Genomic DNA, 18,287 nt, shown 5'->3' on the forward strand with positions numbered 1-18,287 from the left:
GGTTGCCACAGAGTGCTCAAAAATAACAGTATGGTCCATCTGTCCTGAATGACTATAAAACACTTCAGGACTAACAGTGGAATATGGCTGTAACAATAGTTTATGGCATTCGTGAGACTTTACTTTGCAGTGTTTGAAGAGGTTTTTGTTTTTAAGATTTATTTGTATGTCTGTGAGTACATGTGAGTGCTCTATCTACATGTACACCTGAATGCCAGAAGAGGGCGTCAGATCCCATTTCTGATGGCTGTGAGCCACCATGTGGTTGCTGGGAATTGAACTCAGGACCTCTAGAAGAGCAGTCAGTGCTCTTAACTGCTGAGCCATCTTTCCAGCTTCCTTGAAGAGTTCTTTTTATCTAGCACATATCATTTTATAGGTAGAAATGTAAAATTTCAAGATACTATTAGAAGCAAAGTCAGTATAAATCTATAAAGCCCACAGATTTGAAGACATTGAGTGTAGTAGATGGTATACTCAAAATCTTTTAGATTTTGGAACATTTCAGGTTTAGTATTGTAGAGCTCAAAAAATTTAATCTGTGCAAATATTACAAAATCTGAAAAATTCTAAAATCTGGAACAGTTTCTGAAGCATTTTATATAAAGGATACTGAGCCCAGGTTGTTAGGTAGATGTGGTTTTCTTTCTTCTTAGATGTTTCAATGTGAAAAGACATGGTTTTTAGATAAAAATGAACTGACAATAATATATATTAGTGTAATGATCATTGAGTCTTAATGAGTCTGGGGAAGTACTTAGTTAATAAAGGTCTTGCCTAGGACTCATGAGATCCTGTGTTTGGTTCCTAGCCCCACATAAACCTATTGTGTCCACTTATACCCCTAGCACTGCAGGGGGAGTAGAAGTTTAAGTCATTCTTGGCCCTCTAAGAGTTGTAGGCCTTTTGATTACATGAGACCTTGTTTTGTTAGTGTCAGCATGGGGCCTGTGTACACAGTGTTCCCTCAGTTTTCTTGATTGAATGCACTTGATTTGTCTCTCTCCTAGTCAGCAGCAACACTAGCTTTTGTGTTAGTTACTCAGTGACATGATTCTCCGGCTGCTCTAGGACTTTCCAAGGTAAACGTTGACTTGTCAGAAACAATTTTAGAGTATCCCTGTCACTTTCTAAGGGTACCATAGGAGTGTCATGGAATGTAGAAGAGTGGGAAGTAGAAACCAAAAAACTTAAGGCATCAGAGTTTAGGAGTAAGTCTTAGAATCCCTTCCCTTTTCTGCAGTGTGTTCTGGGAATGTTTTAGGTACATAGAATTTTGTGGGAGAAAGGACAGGAGTTAGCTTGAAAGACTATACAGTACTGGCTGGAGGAGAACTGGATATTCAGGCTGGGATCACTGCTGAAGATCTTGGGCTGATTCATTGTTACAGCCTTTGCCTTAGAAAGGAAGTTAAGACCCATGTTTTAATGAGACTGAAATGGTAGCTTACTGTGCTGTTTTAGTTTACATATCCAGTTATAAGAAAATGAATACATTTACATATTTTTATTGGCTATTTAGGTCTCTCTTCTGTAAATGCCTGTTTATACACTTTTTCTATTGAATATTGCTCCATAAGAGTTACTTATATAATGGACTTTCTTGTTAACAAAATTCATATCTTATGTATCAGAGGATGGCCTTATCTGGCATCAAGGAGAGGGGAAGCCCTTGGTCATGTGAAGGCTTGATGCCCCAGAGTAGAGAAATGCTAGGGCAGTGAGATGGGAGTGGGTGGGTGGGTAGGGGAGCATTTTCACAGAAGCAACAGGGAGGGAGAATGGGATAACGGGCTTGTGGAGGGAAAACCAGGAAAGGGGATAACATTTGAAATATAAATAGATAAAATAAACAATAAAAAAAAGAAATTCATATCTTAGTATTTATAATGCTAAATTATATGATCCATTTAATCTTTTCCCCCCTTTTTCTCTTTTTAGGATATGACTGTGATTTCTGATGAAACTAGATTGGAATAATTTTCATGATATTTGTATATTTATATATATATATATTTTAAAATTTTACATTTGACTTAAAGTGCCATGAGAAAATTTGCATATTGCAAGGTGGTTCTAGCCACCTCCTTGGTTTGGGTACTCTTGGATATGTTCCTGCTGCTTTACTTCAGTGAGTGCAACAAATGTGAAGAGAAGAAGGAGAGAGGCCTTCCTGCTGGGGATGGTAAGTGTCCTTTACACAGTTGTCTGCTCAGTATAGTGCTCATTTCTGCTACATTTATAATGAGAGTTATAGCTGTACATTTAACATTTTACATTAGATTTTATATAACATTTAAATTTGTATATAGATTTACATTTTAAGATGAATAGTAATCCCGGTGTTCCTCTGTGGTGATTATATTTCTAACAGTATTGTGGTTGGTTCTTCTGACAGTTGAATGTTAAAAGTGTCATTGACTGCTCAGTTTAGGTTTTTTATTTCATAACAAATATAATTAATTTTCTACAAATTACATTACCAAACGACATAGGGAAATCTCATAATTGTAACTCCCACAATTGTACTGAAGATTGGTCTAGTGCCATAGTGCAGAGTGGAACATTAAAGTTTGTTAGCAGGTATAACGTCTCCCCCTTGACTCTCATTCTCTAGAGCAGTGGTTCTGAATCTTCTGATGCTGCAACCTTTTATCTCAGTTCTTTCTTTTGTGGTGACCCTAACTGTAAAATTATTTTCATCACTACTTCATGACTGTAATTTTAGTACTGTTATGAATCATATTATAAATATGTTTTCCAGTGGTCTTAGAGACCCCCGTGAAAGGTTTGTTCAGTACTCTCATATTTTGTTTGTTTGATTGCTTCCTTTTGTTTTGCTTGTTCTGTCCTGGAACTCTGTAGACCAGGCTGTCCTCAAACTCATAGATCCATCTGCTTCTACCTCCTAAATGCTGGGACTAAAGGTGTAAGCCACCATGCCTGGCTTGGCATTTTACTCATTGAAGAAATGATATGTAGTTATTCTTCCAGTACTAATTTTCTTTGACTCTTTAATTTTTATAAGGAGGAAGATACTTGATTCCCCAAAATTTGTGATCTAAAAGCTATTTATTTGTGTTAGGAACTGTGCCTGTTTAATTATTATAGGTAGGTTTACATAACCAGCTCTACTTAGTTCCTGGAACAGAATGTTAGTAATACCTAGGTTTGCCCTATCAGTCTACTTAGAAGTTTCTGCTGCAACACAACATTGAGTAGCAAAACACTGCCTTTTAACTGGTAGTAGAGCTGTACCCTGTTTCCTTTAGAGCAGAGGGCAAGTGTGACCTCTCACTGGTAGAACTGCTGCTGCTGTTGTGGTGGTTTTTTAGGTGTATTTATTTATTTTATGTGAGTACATTGTCTTCAGACACCAGAAGAAGGAATTGGATCCCATTACATATCCCATTACAAGTTACAATGAGCTACCATGTGGTTGCTGGGAATTGAACTCAGGACCTCTGGAAGAGTAGTCAGTGCTCTTAGCCTCTGAGCCATCTCTCCAGCTAGAAACTGGTGTTCTGCTCCCAGGGTGGCTTTCCCCTCTGTCATTCCACTAAAGTGTATTGTCAGTTAGAGTTGGAGCTTATGGTTTCTGTCTGGAACGCAGAGACTTAAAAGCAAGAGAAAATAGACTCTGTAGCACATGAAAACTCACTCAGAGAATGTGTTTAAATTTCTGAAAGATGCTGGACAAAAACAGAAAAGTTTTGAGCTGGAGAGATGGCTTAGCAGTTAAGAGCACACTAGTTGCTCCTGTAGAGGACCTGGGTACAGTGCCCTGCATCCACACAGTGGCTCACACCATCTGTACCTCTAGTTCCAGCAGATTTGACACATAATGTAATGCAAAACACTCATACATATAAAATAAAATAAATTCCTCAAAAAGAATTTCCCCTTTTAAGAAACTTGTCGAAGGTGGGCATGATGCATACACAGTAGGCTGAAAGGGGATCTTGTGGCACGATGCAGATTTTGGCTCAAAGGAATTCAGATAAAGTGATAAGTCATCTAACAAGCCTGGGATTTTTGAATGAATTGGTGTTTGTGTGCCAGAAGAAAACTGTGTAGATGAGACATGGGTACATGGACTACTTGCAGCTTATTATGAAAGATTGAAAGGAAAAAAGTTTTAAGTTGACCCTCATGTCTCCTTGGTTAAACTGATTGGTGAGGCAGATTCCCCATTGGAGGAGCCTGGATGAGACTCTGCGTTATAGAAGGTTAGGAATAAGTTTTGTGCAAGTATTACTGAGATGCAGTTTGTTTGCCTCCCCTCCCCTCTCATACATCCACACACAACACTGCTTTTAGATTTTGTTTGTTTCTTTTCACATTTTCTTCTTTGGTCTTTTAAATGCTGGGATAGAGGATATACCACCATGTTTGGCAAGATGAATTGTTGATGTTATGTTTGGTAATAAGGTTTCTGATGACTATTGTAAGTGCCATTTCAGAGAATGCAAACATGGAAGGCAGTGATTGGGTATACTATTGAAAAATATTTCTGCAACTTCTTTAGGATACTTCAGCATGAAGGAAGAGGGTCATACGGTGTTAAAGACATATTTGTGGACATTTGTGTGTATGTACATTGAGAGAAGGATTTTGGTAAAGAGGGGGAAGAGGAAATCATCAACAAGTAGACAGTGTAGTATTGAAATCACAAGAAAAGGTTTATTCTTGAAGATCCTAAGAATTACATGGTTTTGAAACACTAGTGACTCAAAGAAAAGGAGTAGCTTTTGTACAAAAATACAAAGTAATGGAGTGATAGGTTGGAAATAACAGCATCAAACAAAGTGATAATGCTCTGCTTATGGAATAAAAACTGAACACAGAATCTCAGAAAAGTAATGGGGTTACTGAGCTCTGGAGGAGAGGTGGATTTGGGTCAGATCTTAAGAGGGAGACGGATGAAGTAGTTTTGTGATGGCGAGGGTGTCTGGTTAAACTGAAAAGGACATCAGCAGTGCGGAAGTATCACTTTGGAGAAACACACTAGCTTCTGCCACCGTGGCAGCATGAAAGGTAACTCACTGTTCTTTTAGCCATTATGAGACCAGTGTACCATGGCCAGGGCATAGTGTGTAGTAGAGGAAGCTGCTCACCTATGATGGCAGGAAACAGTGAAGGGGTGGGGCAGGGACAGGATGTGAATATCCCCTTCATGGATACATACTTGCTAGTCCCATCTCTTAAAAGTTCACTTGCTTGGCAAACAGTAGGCAGGATGTTTTTAAAACTCCTATGATTTCAGATATTTTAATTTACTTTTTAAAAATCACAGAAACAAAGAGAAAATTATTATTTTTTTATTAGTGAATCTGTGGATATATCTTATATTCTTGAGAGAGTTGTTTAAAACACACTGAATAACTCCATATTTGCAGCTTGTGTCCCTTCTGCTTCTCTGCTCTTCTTAAGATTTCTGCTGGCAGAACAAGCAACTAGTGTAAACAGATTGTTACAGAGTGAACTGGGCCACCACAAGAGATGAGAGTGGGCAGTGGCCACAGGGACCGTGGCTGAATAGGACACTGAGAGTGGCCAGTGAGATTATTGGGTCACCTACAGATTCTCATGGGCTTGTACTGTTTGTAAAGTGTGTGCGCGCCATATGGTTCTCATCTTCGGGTGACTGATGGACCCGTCTTTCAGACAGTTTAGAATGTTACATTTCTACCAGAACCATGGGTGTAACTCATTCTGATGAACAGTAGTCATTTAATAGAGCCATTTTTTTTTTTTGTTACAACTTTATTTTTTAAAAAAGAGATACATGTACACATTTTAAAAAGCATTTTGGCATAAAACTATATGAATATATTTTTGTCAATACTTGATTTTTTTAAAGGTTTGATAGTGTGCATTGAAATCTTACTAGTTACAATGAGCATAAAGTACATGTAAAACAAACGTAACATGGAAATAGTCAAAGTTTTCTTGGTGTGAATAGAACCATTTTTTAAGTGAATTTATAATAGTCACCTTTATAAATCAAGGTGGGGGTGGAGGGAACACCTTCCCTCCATGAGTCTTAACAAAGTCCTACTTTGAGTTCTTCTGTTCTTTCTGTTCCTTTATGTACGTGTTATGTATGGGCCAAGGTTGTGTGACAAAGTCAGAGGACAACTTTTGGGAGTTGTTTTTTCCTGTCCCTTGTCTGAGAGTGGGTTTTTCTTGTTTCTGCTGCTGTGTTCTGTGCTAGCTGGCCCTTTAAGTTTCTGGGTGATTGTCCTGTTTTGTATTGTTTTGTTTTTCTTCCCAGCTCTGTTAGAGGGATAGTATTGCAGATGTGAGCTTCATGTAATGATCCAGGGTTTCAGGAATGGAACTGTATTATCCAGCTTGTATAGCAGGCACTTGAACCACCAGGCCATCCACCTGGCCCTGTACTGTCTTTCAGTGATATTTTAAAATTTGTAAGGGGATCTGTGATCATGTTTCCTTCTTTCACATGAGATTTCAGTTGTGAGGAGTTTGGATGCATATGTGTGTGATTATGTCTGTGTGTGGTACACAGAAGCCCAAGTTGATGTATCCTCTCTTCCTTTATCACTTTTTATCTTTGTTGTTGTTGTTTTGAGACATGGCTTCTCTGTGTAGCCCTGGTTGGCCTGCAACTCATTTTGTAGACCAGGCTGGCCTCAAACTCAAAGCTGCCTGCCTCTGTCTCCTGAGAGCTGGGATTATAGGTGAGTGCCCCCACTGGCCCAGCTAATGTTTTATATTTTGAGACAGGGTCTCTTAACCTGAACCTGATGTTCACTTCTTGGGAAAAATGATCTGGCCAGCAACGCTCCATTGTGCTCCTGTCTTCCTCCACAGCACTGAGAGTGCAGCCACATGGTGCTCCACTCAGCTAGCTGGCTGGCACGTTACCAACTTCATTTTCAGTTTAACTTCATCACAGTTTAACTGTGATATTTCTTGTTCCTTTTAGCTACCACTCTTTTTCACTCACTAGTGTGTTAAAAGAGATAGGTGAGGCAAAGAGAACAGAGGGTTTTTTTCAAGGAAAAGATGAACAAGCCTCTGCCTTACAGATTTTCTGGTCATAGAACATGTCTAAGGACAAACAAAAACAAACCATCAAATACAAGGTCCTCTATCCATTGTTCACACAATCCCCAAGACCAGACATGAATAGAACTTACTAGTAGGACATTCAGGAACCATGAACAATTTTAAGTTTAGTCTGTATTTTGCACCAGTGTTGTGTGTGTGTTGTGTGTGCCATGTATACATAGGAGGTGACCTGAAGGACTGGGTTACTCCCTTTTCACCATTCGGGTTCTGGCATCAAACTTCCAAGATTGTTGAGCTTAGTGGTAAGCACTTTTTTGCTGAGTTGTTCCGCAGCCCATGACAACTGAGAACCTACTATTTCAGTTCTTGGTTTTATAAGCTGCTTATTATAAGAAAGGCTCTCTTTTTAGTGATCTGCAGGCCTGCTGATAATGTCTGATTAGCTGCTTTACAGTATTGGTGGTTGCTTTGTACCATACCTCAGAGTCCCTGCTGACTATAGTACTTGGGCAAATGCTGTCAATCTGAGAAGGCTTTTCTGTTACTTTAAAGTCACTATTTTTGTGTAGACACCTTTTCAGAAAACTTAAAAACTTAAACTGCTAGATAATAAAACTTTCCGGTTTAAAATAAGCAAATGGGCTGGAGAGATGGCTCAGCATTTAAGAGCATTTGTTCTTTTACAAGACTGGGTTTGAATCTCAGAACACACGTAATGACTCACTACTGTCTATATCTTTAGCCCCAAGAAATCAGATACCGTCTTCTGATTGCTTGGGCACCAGGCTTGCTGGTAGTGTACATATATACCTGCAGGCAAACACTCATATCCATTGAAAATAAAAACAATAAACACATCCTACTGAGAACTTAAATTTTATGACATTCTTGGTCTTATTACATTCTCTTATTCCATGTAGACAAGAAATTTAATACACTAATTTCAAAGTTTAGTGTATGCTACGGCCCAAAATTTCTTGGAATATTTTCTATCTTAGAAGCATAGACAAAAGATCATAGTCTGAAAAAAGTTCCTGATCTGCAGTGTTCTTGTTCACTGTACATTCACTGCCATATTGTATCACTTATGGTTGGTTATTCATGCTGCATTTTCATCTGAGCCTACATATTAGTTGAGCATAAAGCTCCTGTAAAACACCACTAAACTTCTGTAGAGTGTCCATGTCTGAGTCACGGTCTACTGGGCTGTAGTAATCATAAGAGATACTGGCTGATGAGACACGGACGTTCTGCAAGGACAAAGTTTGTGACAGTTCAGAGATGCTTGTTGAGGGCAGTTTTAACTTGAATGTTGTTACTCAAAGCGTGCATTAGTTGTTAGGAAATTGGTTTTAGCTAAGTGTCTTCTTTCTTCTTAGTTCTAGAACTAGTTCAGAAGCCTCACGAAGGTCCTGGAGAAATGGGGAAACCAGTCGTCATTCCTAAGGAGGATCAAGAAAAGATGAAAGAGATGTTTAAAATCAATCAGTTCAACTTAATGGCAAGTGAGATGATTGCATTCAACAGATCCTTACCAGATGTGAGGTTAGAAGGGTAAGTATGTAGTTGTGTGAATGGAGGCATGTCTGTGTTCCCAACAAGTACTTCACCTCAGTGCTGGCAGCTCTGTCACGGTTGCTGTTTTATTTTACGTGAAGCCTAAGTTGAGTGCTGATGAAGTAACACCCTGGATAGTACTGTTCTACTGAATCTGAAACTAGGAAAAGGATTGCTTCTCTGAATGGATTAGTAGTGGATTCTAAACACTTTCAAAAACATTCATATGCTCAACCTTTTACAGATGATTTTTAGGTGTATGTAACTTGAGGCCGTGAAGAGTCTATAGTCCCATATGTGCACCTCACTGAATTTTTATGTGTCTGTACATAGCTGTGTAACAGCATCTAAACCACATAAAGTTTCTTTATTTACCTTTCCAGTTGCTTCTCCCATTTCCAGAGACAACCATTGTTTTGACCCTTATAAACTGAGATGATAAACTTTCTCCATTATGAAAGACAAGAGAGTCTAGACCTGTGCTGGAAAATACTGTGCCTGTAGATAGCAGTACCAAATGGCATGCATAAAAACTGTTTAAAGGGGAACTGGACAGACATGGCTCAGGAGTTAAGAATGTGTATTGCTCGTGTGGAGACCCAAGATTCACTCTAGGCACCTACAAAGGGCAGCTCACAAACACAATTACAGCTTTAGGAGGATCTAACTTCCTTTCTAGCCTCGGATGGTACTTGTACTCACATGTACATTTCACACACACACACACACACACAATCACAACAATTTTTTGTAAAAGAAAAGTTTTTAATAATGTAGATATTATGTGCCTTTATGAGTAAATGTTATAGGCATATTTAAAGTTGCTTTTAGTCCCAGCACTTGGCAGGAATATCTGAGTTCAAGGCCAGCATGGTATACATAATTCTCTGAGACTGTTTCAAAAACATGAACAAACAAAAACTGGACATTTTAAACTATCAGTTCCTACAAACTGGCTTTTTTTTTTTTTTTTTAGTCTATTTTATTTGGGTTATTTTATCTCTACATTCCTTCAGCCCTTATTCCATCCAATACCCCAACACCAGGTCGAAGAGAGAGAAGTTTAGTGGGGAAAGGGGACAGAGGTCTCTTTAAACTATTTTCTGCAGATTAGGGGCATTGAGTTCCGTGAGGCAAGGCCATCTTCATCTAGTCAAGATATTTCCAACTTCTCTCTTCTCTGGACCATCAGCAGTAGTAGCAACAGGGACCAGAGCCAGCAGGAGGAGCAGAGCATTTCCTCCCCAACCCCTGCTGAGTCCTGGCACTTTTATCTTCTCTAGAGCCCTCAGAATTTGTTGCTGTCCTAACATCCTTAGGAACTTTAAAAGGCACTTCTTTAGACTTATCAGTAGGACATCGGAACAGAGCAGCAGGTAAACCGTACAACAAATAGTTGTGTTGAATTCTGACTGCAAGATCAGGAACATGTAGGGTACTTATGTCATTGCTTGGATTCAGTGTCACACTGGAGGTCTGCCAGCTGTGCTGCACAGTACTCAGGAGGCTCTGCCTCAGCCTTATTCTCAACCTTCCATCCTCAAGTGGAACATTGGTAGGGTTATAATTCCTAAGTGTTCAGTAAGCTAGATGGTTGGTGTGTGTTGTTTTTAGGCAAAATCTAGAAAATAACAAATGTGTTGTGTGTGGGGGGATCTATTCCTTGAAGAAAATTCTAAAGTACTATTGAGAGAAAGAAAATATGAATGAAGAAAATACTCTATGCTCATGATATAAAGATGTTGATCTACTCAGGTTTGTTAATTTAGTGTAGCTATAGTCATAATTGTATGAATATATGTGGTGTGGTGTGTGTGTGTGTAATTTGATTAGCTGATTATTAGTTTTTTTCACTGGAAGAGCCAGGCACTGTTGTAGAATGATCAAGATTTCTTTAAGAGCTATAGTAATCAAGATATTGTGACGTTCTTATAAGAATAACATAGGTCAGTGGAACAAAGCAGGGAACTTAGCTCCATCTCATTAATATATTAGTACTTAATTAATGACTAAGAGGTCACTATGTAGCTTTGAAAGGATGATCTTTTAAGCAACAAGTGCCATTGAGTGAATCTCCTGTAATTAAGGACAAAAGAGAAATTGTACTTTTGCTTCCATCATAGAAAACAATTTGTATTCTTTGTGTTATAAATACAAATACAAAGGCAGAGCCGTAAATCATTGCATATGATATCTGTTTAAACTTGGAAAAGAGTTTTTAAAGATTTCTTTATTCATTTTATGTATATGAGTATACTGTCACTGTCTTCAGACATATCAGAAAAGGGTATCAGATCCCATTACAGATGGTTGTGAGCCACCGTGTGGTTGCTGGAAATTGAACTCAGGACCTCTGGAAGAGCAGTCAGTGGTCTTAACTGGCTGAGCCATCTTTTCAGCTCGAGATGTTTAAAACATTTTTTAAAAAGATTTATTTTATTTAGCGCATATACATATTTCTGTCTGCATACATACCTGCAGGCCAGAAGATGGCACTAGATCTCATTATAGATGGTTATGAGCTACCATGTGGTTGCTGGAAATTGAACTCAGGACCCCTGGAAGAAAATCCAGTGCTCTTAACCTCTGACCCATCTGTCTAGCCTCTGGAAAAGATTTCTTAAACAGATCATAAGATTCACACACAAAAAGGGAAGGGGTAATTGATAGATTAGATATGGACCAAACCCAATGATATGTTCATGCTAGGCCACGTGCTCTACCTTTGATTCAAACAACCAACCCCTTTAAAGACTTTCTGTCTTTTAAATGGTTGTATATTAAATCAAGTTACTGCTAAGGGGACTATTTGCTACATTTATAACAAGTAAAGTGCTCAGATCCAGAAATACAGTTCCAGCATATCTATAAGAAAAATAACCCAGTAAAAACACATGAGATTTGAGCCAAGTGAAGGCAGTCAGATCTTTTGAGTTCAAGGCCAGCTTGGTCTACAAAATGAGTTCCAAGCCAGTCAAGGTTACCCAGAGAAACCTTGTCTTAGGGTGGCAGGGGTGAGAGATTTGAATATTGTTTTACAGAAGGGGTTATTCAAATAACTGTGATGCTATGACAGATTACTTTAACTTGTTAATAGCTTTAAAAACCAACTCAGTGGCAAATCATATACTATTGATATACTACTGGATACTCTCATATACTACTGGAAAGTAATTTGATAGAGCCATATTTAAAATGTGTCCGTTCATGTTAAAATCAGCATTTATATTCTTCATGGCCCAACAGTTTCACTCCTAGATTTCGTAGAAATACACACATACACACACGTACATATATGCATGCAACAGGAGACAAAGGCAAGATGTTTATAGTGGTAAGTCTGTATTGGTCCCCAAATTTAAAATCTTGAACTTCTGTTAGTAAAATAGAAGGTATGTCATGGTGCTTGCCTTTAATGACAGCATTCAGAAAACAGAGGCAGAAGAATCTCTGTGAGTTCAAGGCCACCCTGGTCTACATAGTGAGTTCCAAGCGATCCTTGGGCTACACATTGAGACCCTGTCTTAAACAGCAACGGATAGTAAATAGGATAGGATGGATACTTTATAGTAGTAGAAATGAAACAAAAGTCACATGTCATTTCAAATATGAACCTTACCAACATAAATAGCCAAATAATTATATAATATAGAGAGAATGTGATTATTCGTGAACAAGTCAAAACAAACCAAATAAAACTCCTTTAGGACCATCATAGTTTTTCCTTTAGGGACAAATGAGATGGTATGTGAGATAGTGAAAGTGCTCTTCTCACTTAGTGGTAGTCACATGGTCATTTGCTGTCTACTAGAGCATTCTGCTCACACATACTGGGTGTGCTTGTTTTGTTTTTACTGTGCTGGGAATTAAGCCCAACACATTTGTTTTGTGTACTCTTGTTTACTGTATTCTGTAACATAATCAACTTGGGGTTGAGTGAGATGTGAACACTTGATACAGTACATCTGAGATAAGGCAGCTCTGACAGGTGAGGCATGTGGGGAGGGAGAGAGGATAGCAGTGTTGATGGGAGTAACACAGCTGTTGAGGGAAGTATTTTTAAAAAGTGTTAAAAGCAAAGGCTGTGGACATCAGTAGGTGAAACAACAGTGTATTGAAAAGACAATAAATCATTGAAGCCCTCTACAGAGGAAGAAGCATGATTTTATAGTCGAAGTACTAATGGGATGGTGTTGGTGGAATTATGTAAATTCTCTGCTGGAAGATTTTTTTCTCTTTTGTGAAATTGGAAGCAAAGTTGTAAACGAGGAGGGCAAGAGTAGTTTTAGAAATCCGAGATATGAGAGTTTGAAGGAGTTGTCTAGGGAAGCCGAAACACGGCTAGAGCGTGAGGAGGGCCCACACAAGGGTCATGGGTAATTTAAATGGAGACCATCTCGCCTGGTTGGATTTTTGTGAGCCACATTGAATAACCCAAGGGCAGATGCACAACTAGGACAGAGTTGGCTAAAGCAAAGTTTTCATGAATTCTGACTTGTAGTTTTCTGTTTAATTTAGTTCTTACTTTCTTCCCTCCTTTCCTGTGGCACAGTTTGAGCTGATATAAATTTCAGCTTCCATCTGTACATTTTGTTTTTATTCATTTACAATAGCATCTGAATATGCTGTAGTGCTTGCTCAATGTGGGGATTCAGTTATCCTTATTTCCATGCTTACTCATGTTTATACAGTGCAGTTTTGATCAAGGCATTCATATTTTACTTAAATGTTGGACATTTCTCAGATATAGCTGGTTCACCATTATCTCCAGTTTGGTCTTTTGGACCAACTTGTCTATGATACCTTGATAGTGATGTAGTCCCAGTCTGTCACTGGGGTTGTCATAATGGAAGGTCATGTTTCATTGGGACATGGTAAAATGCTGCTCAGTTACAAACATGGCTTTTTTTGTTCATCCTTAGTTCTTTGTTAGTACTCCTTGTACACATTGTAAATGTGCATAGTAGACACACACACAGTTCATATTAGTCCTTTATCAATAAATAATGATGATAATAGTAATAATATTACCACCTAGACTGGTTAAGAGATTTATTGACTTTAGTGTTTTTGAAGGTGCAAAGTCTACAGCATGGCAAACGTTTCCCATCACTGAGTCCACCATGGCTGGAGTACATGTGAGAGGGATAAGTCATGGACTAAGAGAGGAACACAGAGGAATTTAGGTTGCCTCTCCTTTTTATAATAACCTTGGGAGACCTCATTCACCTGTGACAAGTGTCTCCAAGTATCTGCTTTACAGAATGACTACCAAGATTACGAACATGATACATAATTTTTTTAAAAAGCCAATTTGTTCTTGGGTGCAGTTTGAGATTGATAATATAGTTTTATTTCATTCTTCATTAAAGTGAATTAACCTAGCCATTTGTGGAATACAGCTTTAAATCCCAGTACTTGGGAGACAGACAGGAAGATCTCTGTCTTGATCTTGGTCTTCATGTCAGGGCCCAGGCCAGCTAAGGCTGTACAGTGAGACCCTGTTTCAACAGACAAACAAACAAACATGAAAAAAACAACAAATAAGTAAATAAAATGGATCAAACCAAAAGTCTGCATCAGGAGAACTTAATTTAAGAATATAGGCAATATCTTTAAAATAATTTTTATTTAAATCTATTACTTGATGTCAGTATTACATGCATTCAGCATTAATCAGAACTTACAGAAAACCACTTACAGTCTCACCATTAGCACAACTTTTTGTTCTGTCAACTTTTCTAGCACAGATTCATTTGTGATAGTGTCTTAAGGTCACCTTTATAAAGATATTTGCTTTGTCCCTAGGTGTAAAACAAAGGTGTATCCAGATAACCTTCCCACAACAAGCGTGGTGATTGTTTTCCACAATGAGGCATGGAGCACACTTCTGCGAACAGTTCACAGTGTCATTAATCGCTCACCAAGACACATGATAGAAGAGATTGTTCTTGTAGATGACGCCAGTGAAAGAGGTAAATTCTGCATTTTAATGCCAGTGATATCAGACCCTTGATCACTAACAGCTTGCAAACTATTGCTATAACTTTAACTTTAATTGTATGTAAACTTTCAATTAACTAAAAATTCTTGCCATTTAAACTCATTCACATAAGCATACCATTGTGAATCATAAAAGCATTATTTAGTATTTAATTGTGCTGCATCTTCATCTTACTGGAAAAAGAAATAATGCTTTAAAATGTGATGTTGGTGCTAAACTGGAAAATCCCACACAATTTTGTTAGAATTTTTTTCTATGGACAGCTGCTTTTCTGATCATGAGGGGGGAAATTTAGTTCTCAGTGGCAAGAAGAACTTTTGACAACAAAATAGAATTCAAACTGCAGTTCTCTGAATTTTTCCTGTTTCCTTCCTTTCTAAATTTTGGGAATGATCTGTAGTTAGGTGCATAACATAATTAAGCATGATTAAAATGTGGTGTGTAATCTGACTTTGTTCTCACAAATATCTGTCACAGCTCTTGCTTAGATACCCTTCTGAGAATATCAGGATTTTTTTTTATAGATTTGGAATATTGTAATCTGTTTCATGAGATGCTCTTAAGAAAAGACACATAAATGAAAAAGTAACTTGGACCACCACTGTTGATTCTGAATCCTCAGGGAATTCATGTTGTAGACGCTGTAGAAAAGATAGAACTTATTAAAATCAGGAACCCAGTCTTCCCCGCTTGCTTTTTCCTCACACACCATCTATTTAGCACTCAGTGTTGTGCCAGTATTTCTGTTTACGTGGGAAAGATTTGGGAAGAACTACAGGAAATAGATTCTTACTGCTCTTCATTCTTTTCTATGTGTTTTTTATTTTATTATTTATTTTAGTTATGTGTCTGTGTGTTGACTTGTGCATGTGAGTACAGGTGTCTAGAGGAGGGCATCAGATGCCCTGGAGCTAGAGTTGGGGGCAGTTTTTAGCCTCCCAGTGTGGGTTTTAGGAAATGAACTTGGATCCTCTAGAAGAGTAGCAAGTACTCTCTGAAGCCCTGAACTGTCTCTTCTGCCCCTCATGGCTTCCCTAATGAAAGTTAAGCTTCTTAGCCCATTGTTTTCACCTCTTTGGATGGAGTCAGCCTTTCCCCCCATTCTCTCATTGCATCTGCTGAGATGGTTACAGTTGAATGTTATACCCTTTCCACTGTGCTCATACTAGGTATATTTAAAATGTTACACATATTATACATTAGTTATTGAGAATAGTTTATGTTTTAATAATAGTTTAAATCTTATTATTTGCCAGCTTAAACAAGTGCAAGTGAAAAATACGAGTTTTCAAGAGCCCTCATCTTACCTCTTTAATCTAATCAAATAAATAATTTGTAAGCACAGATGATATTTAAATGTGCAGTATATAAATATCAAACTGAATGAGAGCTATTATTAATTAAATAGACCACACTGTAGGCATAATTTTTTTTTGCAACCTACTTTTAGTAAGGGTTCAGCCTTCTAGCCCACCACCCAGCAGAGGTAATTTTAAGAGAAAAGTCATTAGGATGTGAGGGAAGTAGATCTGTTCAGCAGTAGTTTTTTGGGGGGCGAGCTTGGTCTTCTTTGGCAGCAGTTCAGTCCTGTAGCAAACATCAAATAGCAGCCCAGTCCTCTAGGCAGACAGACACCATGCACAAACAGCAGCTACAGTCCAGTCCTTTTAGCAGTCAGACACCAGGCAGCTGTAGCTCAATCCTGAAGGAACCGCCAGGTGAGGCCTCTGAAGTGACAAGCTGCTGCAGGAACCTCATGAGCAGTTCTTGGGTTTTTCTCAGTGGCAGCGTTACTACAAGTTGAGCTCAACAATGCTATGTAAGGCGAACCAATACATGTGTGTCTTTAGTAAAAAATAATGAAGTAGAGCAAACCAAACCAATGCTCAGTGCCTATTCCTGCTGCCTGTGGGGTCACATTTATACTTCTTTATCAAGTGTCCTTCCATATATCCAATGACCTTTCATGTGTTTGCTTTAGCAAGACATCTTTTCACCTGTGTCCCCAGCAAAACACCATGTGATGTAACTAACTTTCCAAAGAACTAGAAGTTTTCACTTCACCACTTACCTGTTGGCAGGCCAGGTGAGGTGGCTCAGGAAGTACAAGGAAGGTGTTGAATTCAGTCTCAAGAACTTCAGTAGAAGAGGACTGACTCCCTGGAATTAGAACACAGGGATTTGTGCATTTTAGACAAATGCTCTGCCACTGAACCACGTCCCCAGATGAGAACTGACTCTTAGAGGAGTTGTACCTTGACCACACATGTATGCTGTGGTGTCTGTGTGTCTGTACTCACAACCACATGCAATATATGTAAACAATAATAATAATAATAAGTGATAAAGTGAAATGTTTATAAAATGTCAGAATGAACTGTGGACAATAGATGTAAACCATATGTTGATAATTTTCAATTAGGAGCCAGTTCTTTGAGAAAATTAAGTTAATTTAAGGACTACTATATACAGTATACCTTGCATAATGATATGGATAGTTCTGAGAAATTAATCATTAGAGAATTTTTGTCATTGCACAAATCACAGTATAGTTAACACAAATTAAAGTGGCTTTGATGTCACTAAGCAATATTGTATATATTCTCTATCATGGACTGTAATACCATTCTGTAGCGTGTGACTGTACAGACATTAATCTTCCCAATGACTTATGCTCAGTGTATCTATTTGTACAGAGATATTTTTCCCAGACAAAATAAGTCTGTTTGGTGTTTTTGTCCTCATCTTTGAAGGTTTCCTTACTCTATGAGTGTCCAAGAAGGCTGTGTAGAATAGGATGTTTTTGTAGAATGTGGTTGCACTAGAAATGTGGATGTACCCACAATTCTGAAGCAACATAAACTCACACCTAGCAGTTCTCTCTCCCCTTTCCTAATGTGGGCCTTTCTTAGCACTCTAAGGTTTGTGGAAACTCCTGTGGGCAAATATCTACTTCGATGCTGAACTGGGGTTTCTTGAGTGCTACCCCCCGTTCCCTGATTAGGGTCTGAGTCTCCTTTAATCTTTCTGCCTAGAAAGTCTTGAGAATCCTTTTCCCTGTTTCTGGCATCTGGAAGCCACCGGTTAGTGCATTCTGCAGTTAAGATTGCGTGCAGGTAACCATCCAGAGTTACCGAATATAGTTTTATTTGCCATTACAGTTTAGATCATAACTTTGGTCTCAGTAACCAGAGCAAACTTTTACTTTTATGTAACGCTGTGTGTCTGCTTTTTCCTATTCCAGAGACACAATATTTCTTACCTGGACTCTAATATAGGCTAACGAATCCTGCCTGTCATATGAGTGTTCACTTTTCCTGTCTGTCCTCCACAGCACGTGTAGAGTAAATTTGTAAGAGGAAGCATGTAGGGCTCAACAGCTAGGAGCAGTAGCTGCTCTTCCACAGGTACTGGAGGAGTACCCACATGGTAGCTATAATAAATCACAACCTAAATTCTAGCCCTATAATTCATTGCCCTCCTCTGACCTCCTTGGACACCAGGAACACATGTGGTGAATAAACTTAAATGCAGGCAAAAAGTATTCATATACATAAAATAAAAGTAAATAAAATGTAAAAGATAAAAGTGGATGACCTAGCCCGACTCTATCTTATGAGCCACTCACTGCTCCCTGCTCCTCCACACTCCTGGTTTGTCCATAGCATCCTTTGAATTTGCTCAGTGT

General features: G+C 38.4%; 1 protein-coding gene across 2 annotated transcripts in view; it reads left to right on the forward strand.

The window, feature by feature from the left end:
* Positions 1 to 18,287, forward strand: part of GALNT1 (polypeptide N-acetylgalactosaminyltransferase 1) — a 69,096-nt gene that overhangs the window by 29,505 nt on the left and 21,304 nt on the right. For both annotated transcript variants that reach the window (XM_080920425.1, XM_080920424.1), the window contains 3 exons: positions 1,942 to 2,185; positions 8,418 to 8,592; positions 14,404 to 14,570. In XM_080920425.1, coding sequence (XP_080776551.1) covers positions 2,047 to 2,185; positions 8,418 to 8,592; positions 14,404 to 14,570 — 481 coding nt within the window. In that variant the 5' untranslated portion in view covers positions 1,942 to 2,046. The remainder of the gene's footprint in view (positions 1 to 1,941; positions 2,186 to 8,417; positions 8,593 to 14,403; positions 14,571 to 18,287) is intronic.

The sequence above is a fragment of the Micromys minutus genome (genome assembly GCF_963924665.1).
Source record: "Micromys minutus genome assembly, chromosome: 8".
Lineage (NCBI taxonomy): Eukaryota > Metazoa > Chordata > Mammalia > Rodentia > Muridae > Micromys > Micromys minutus.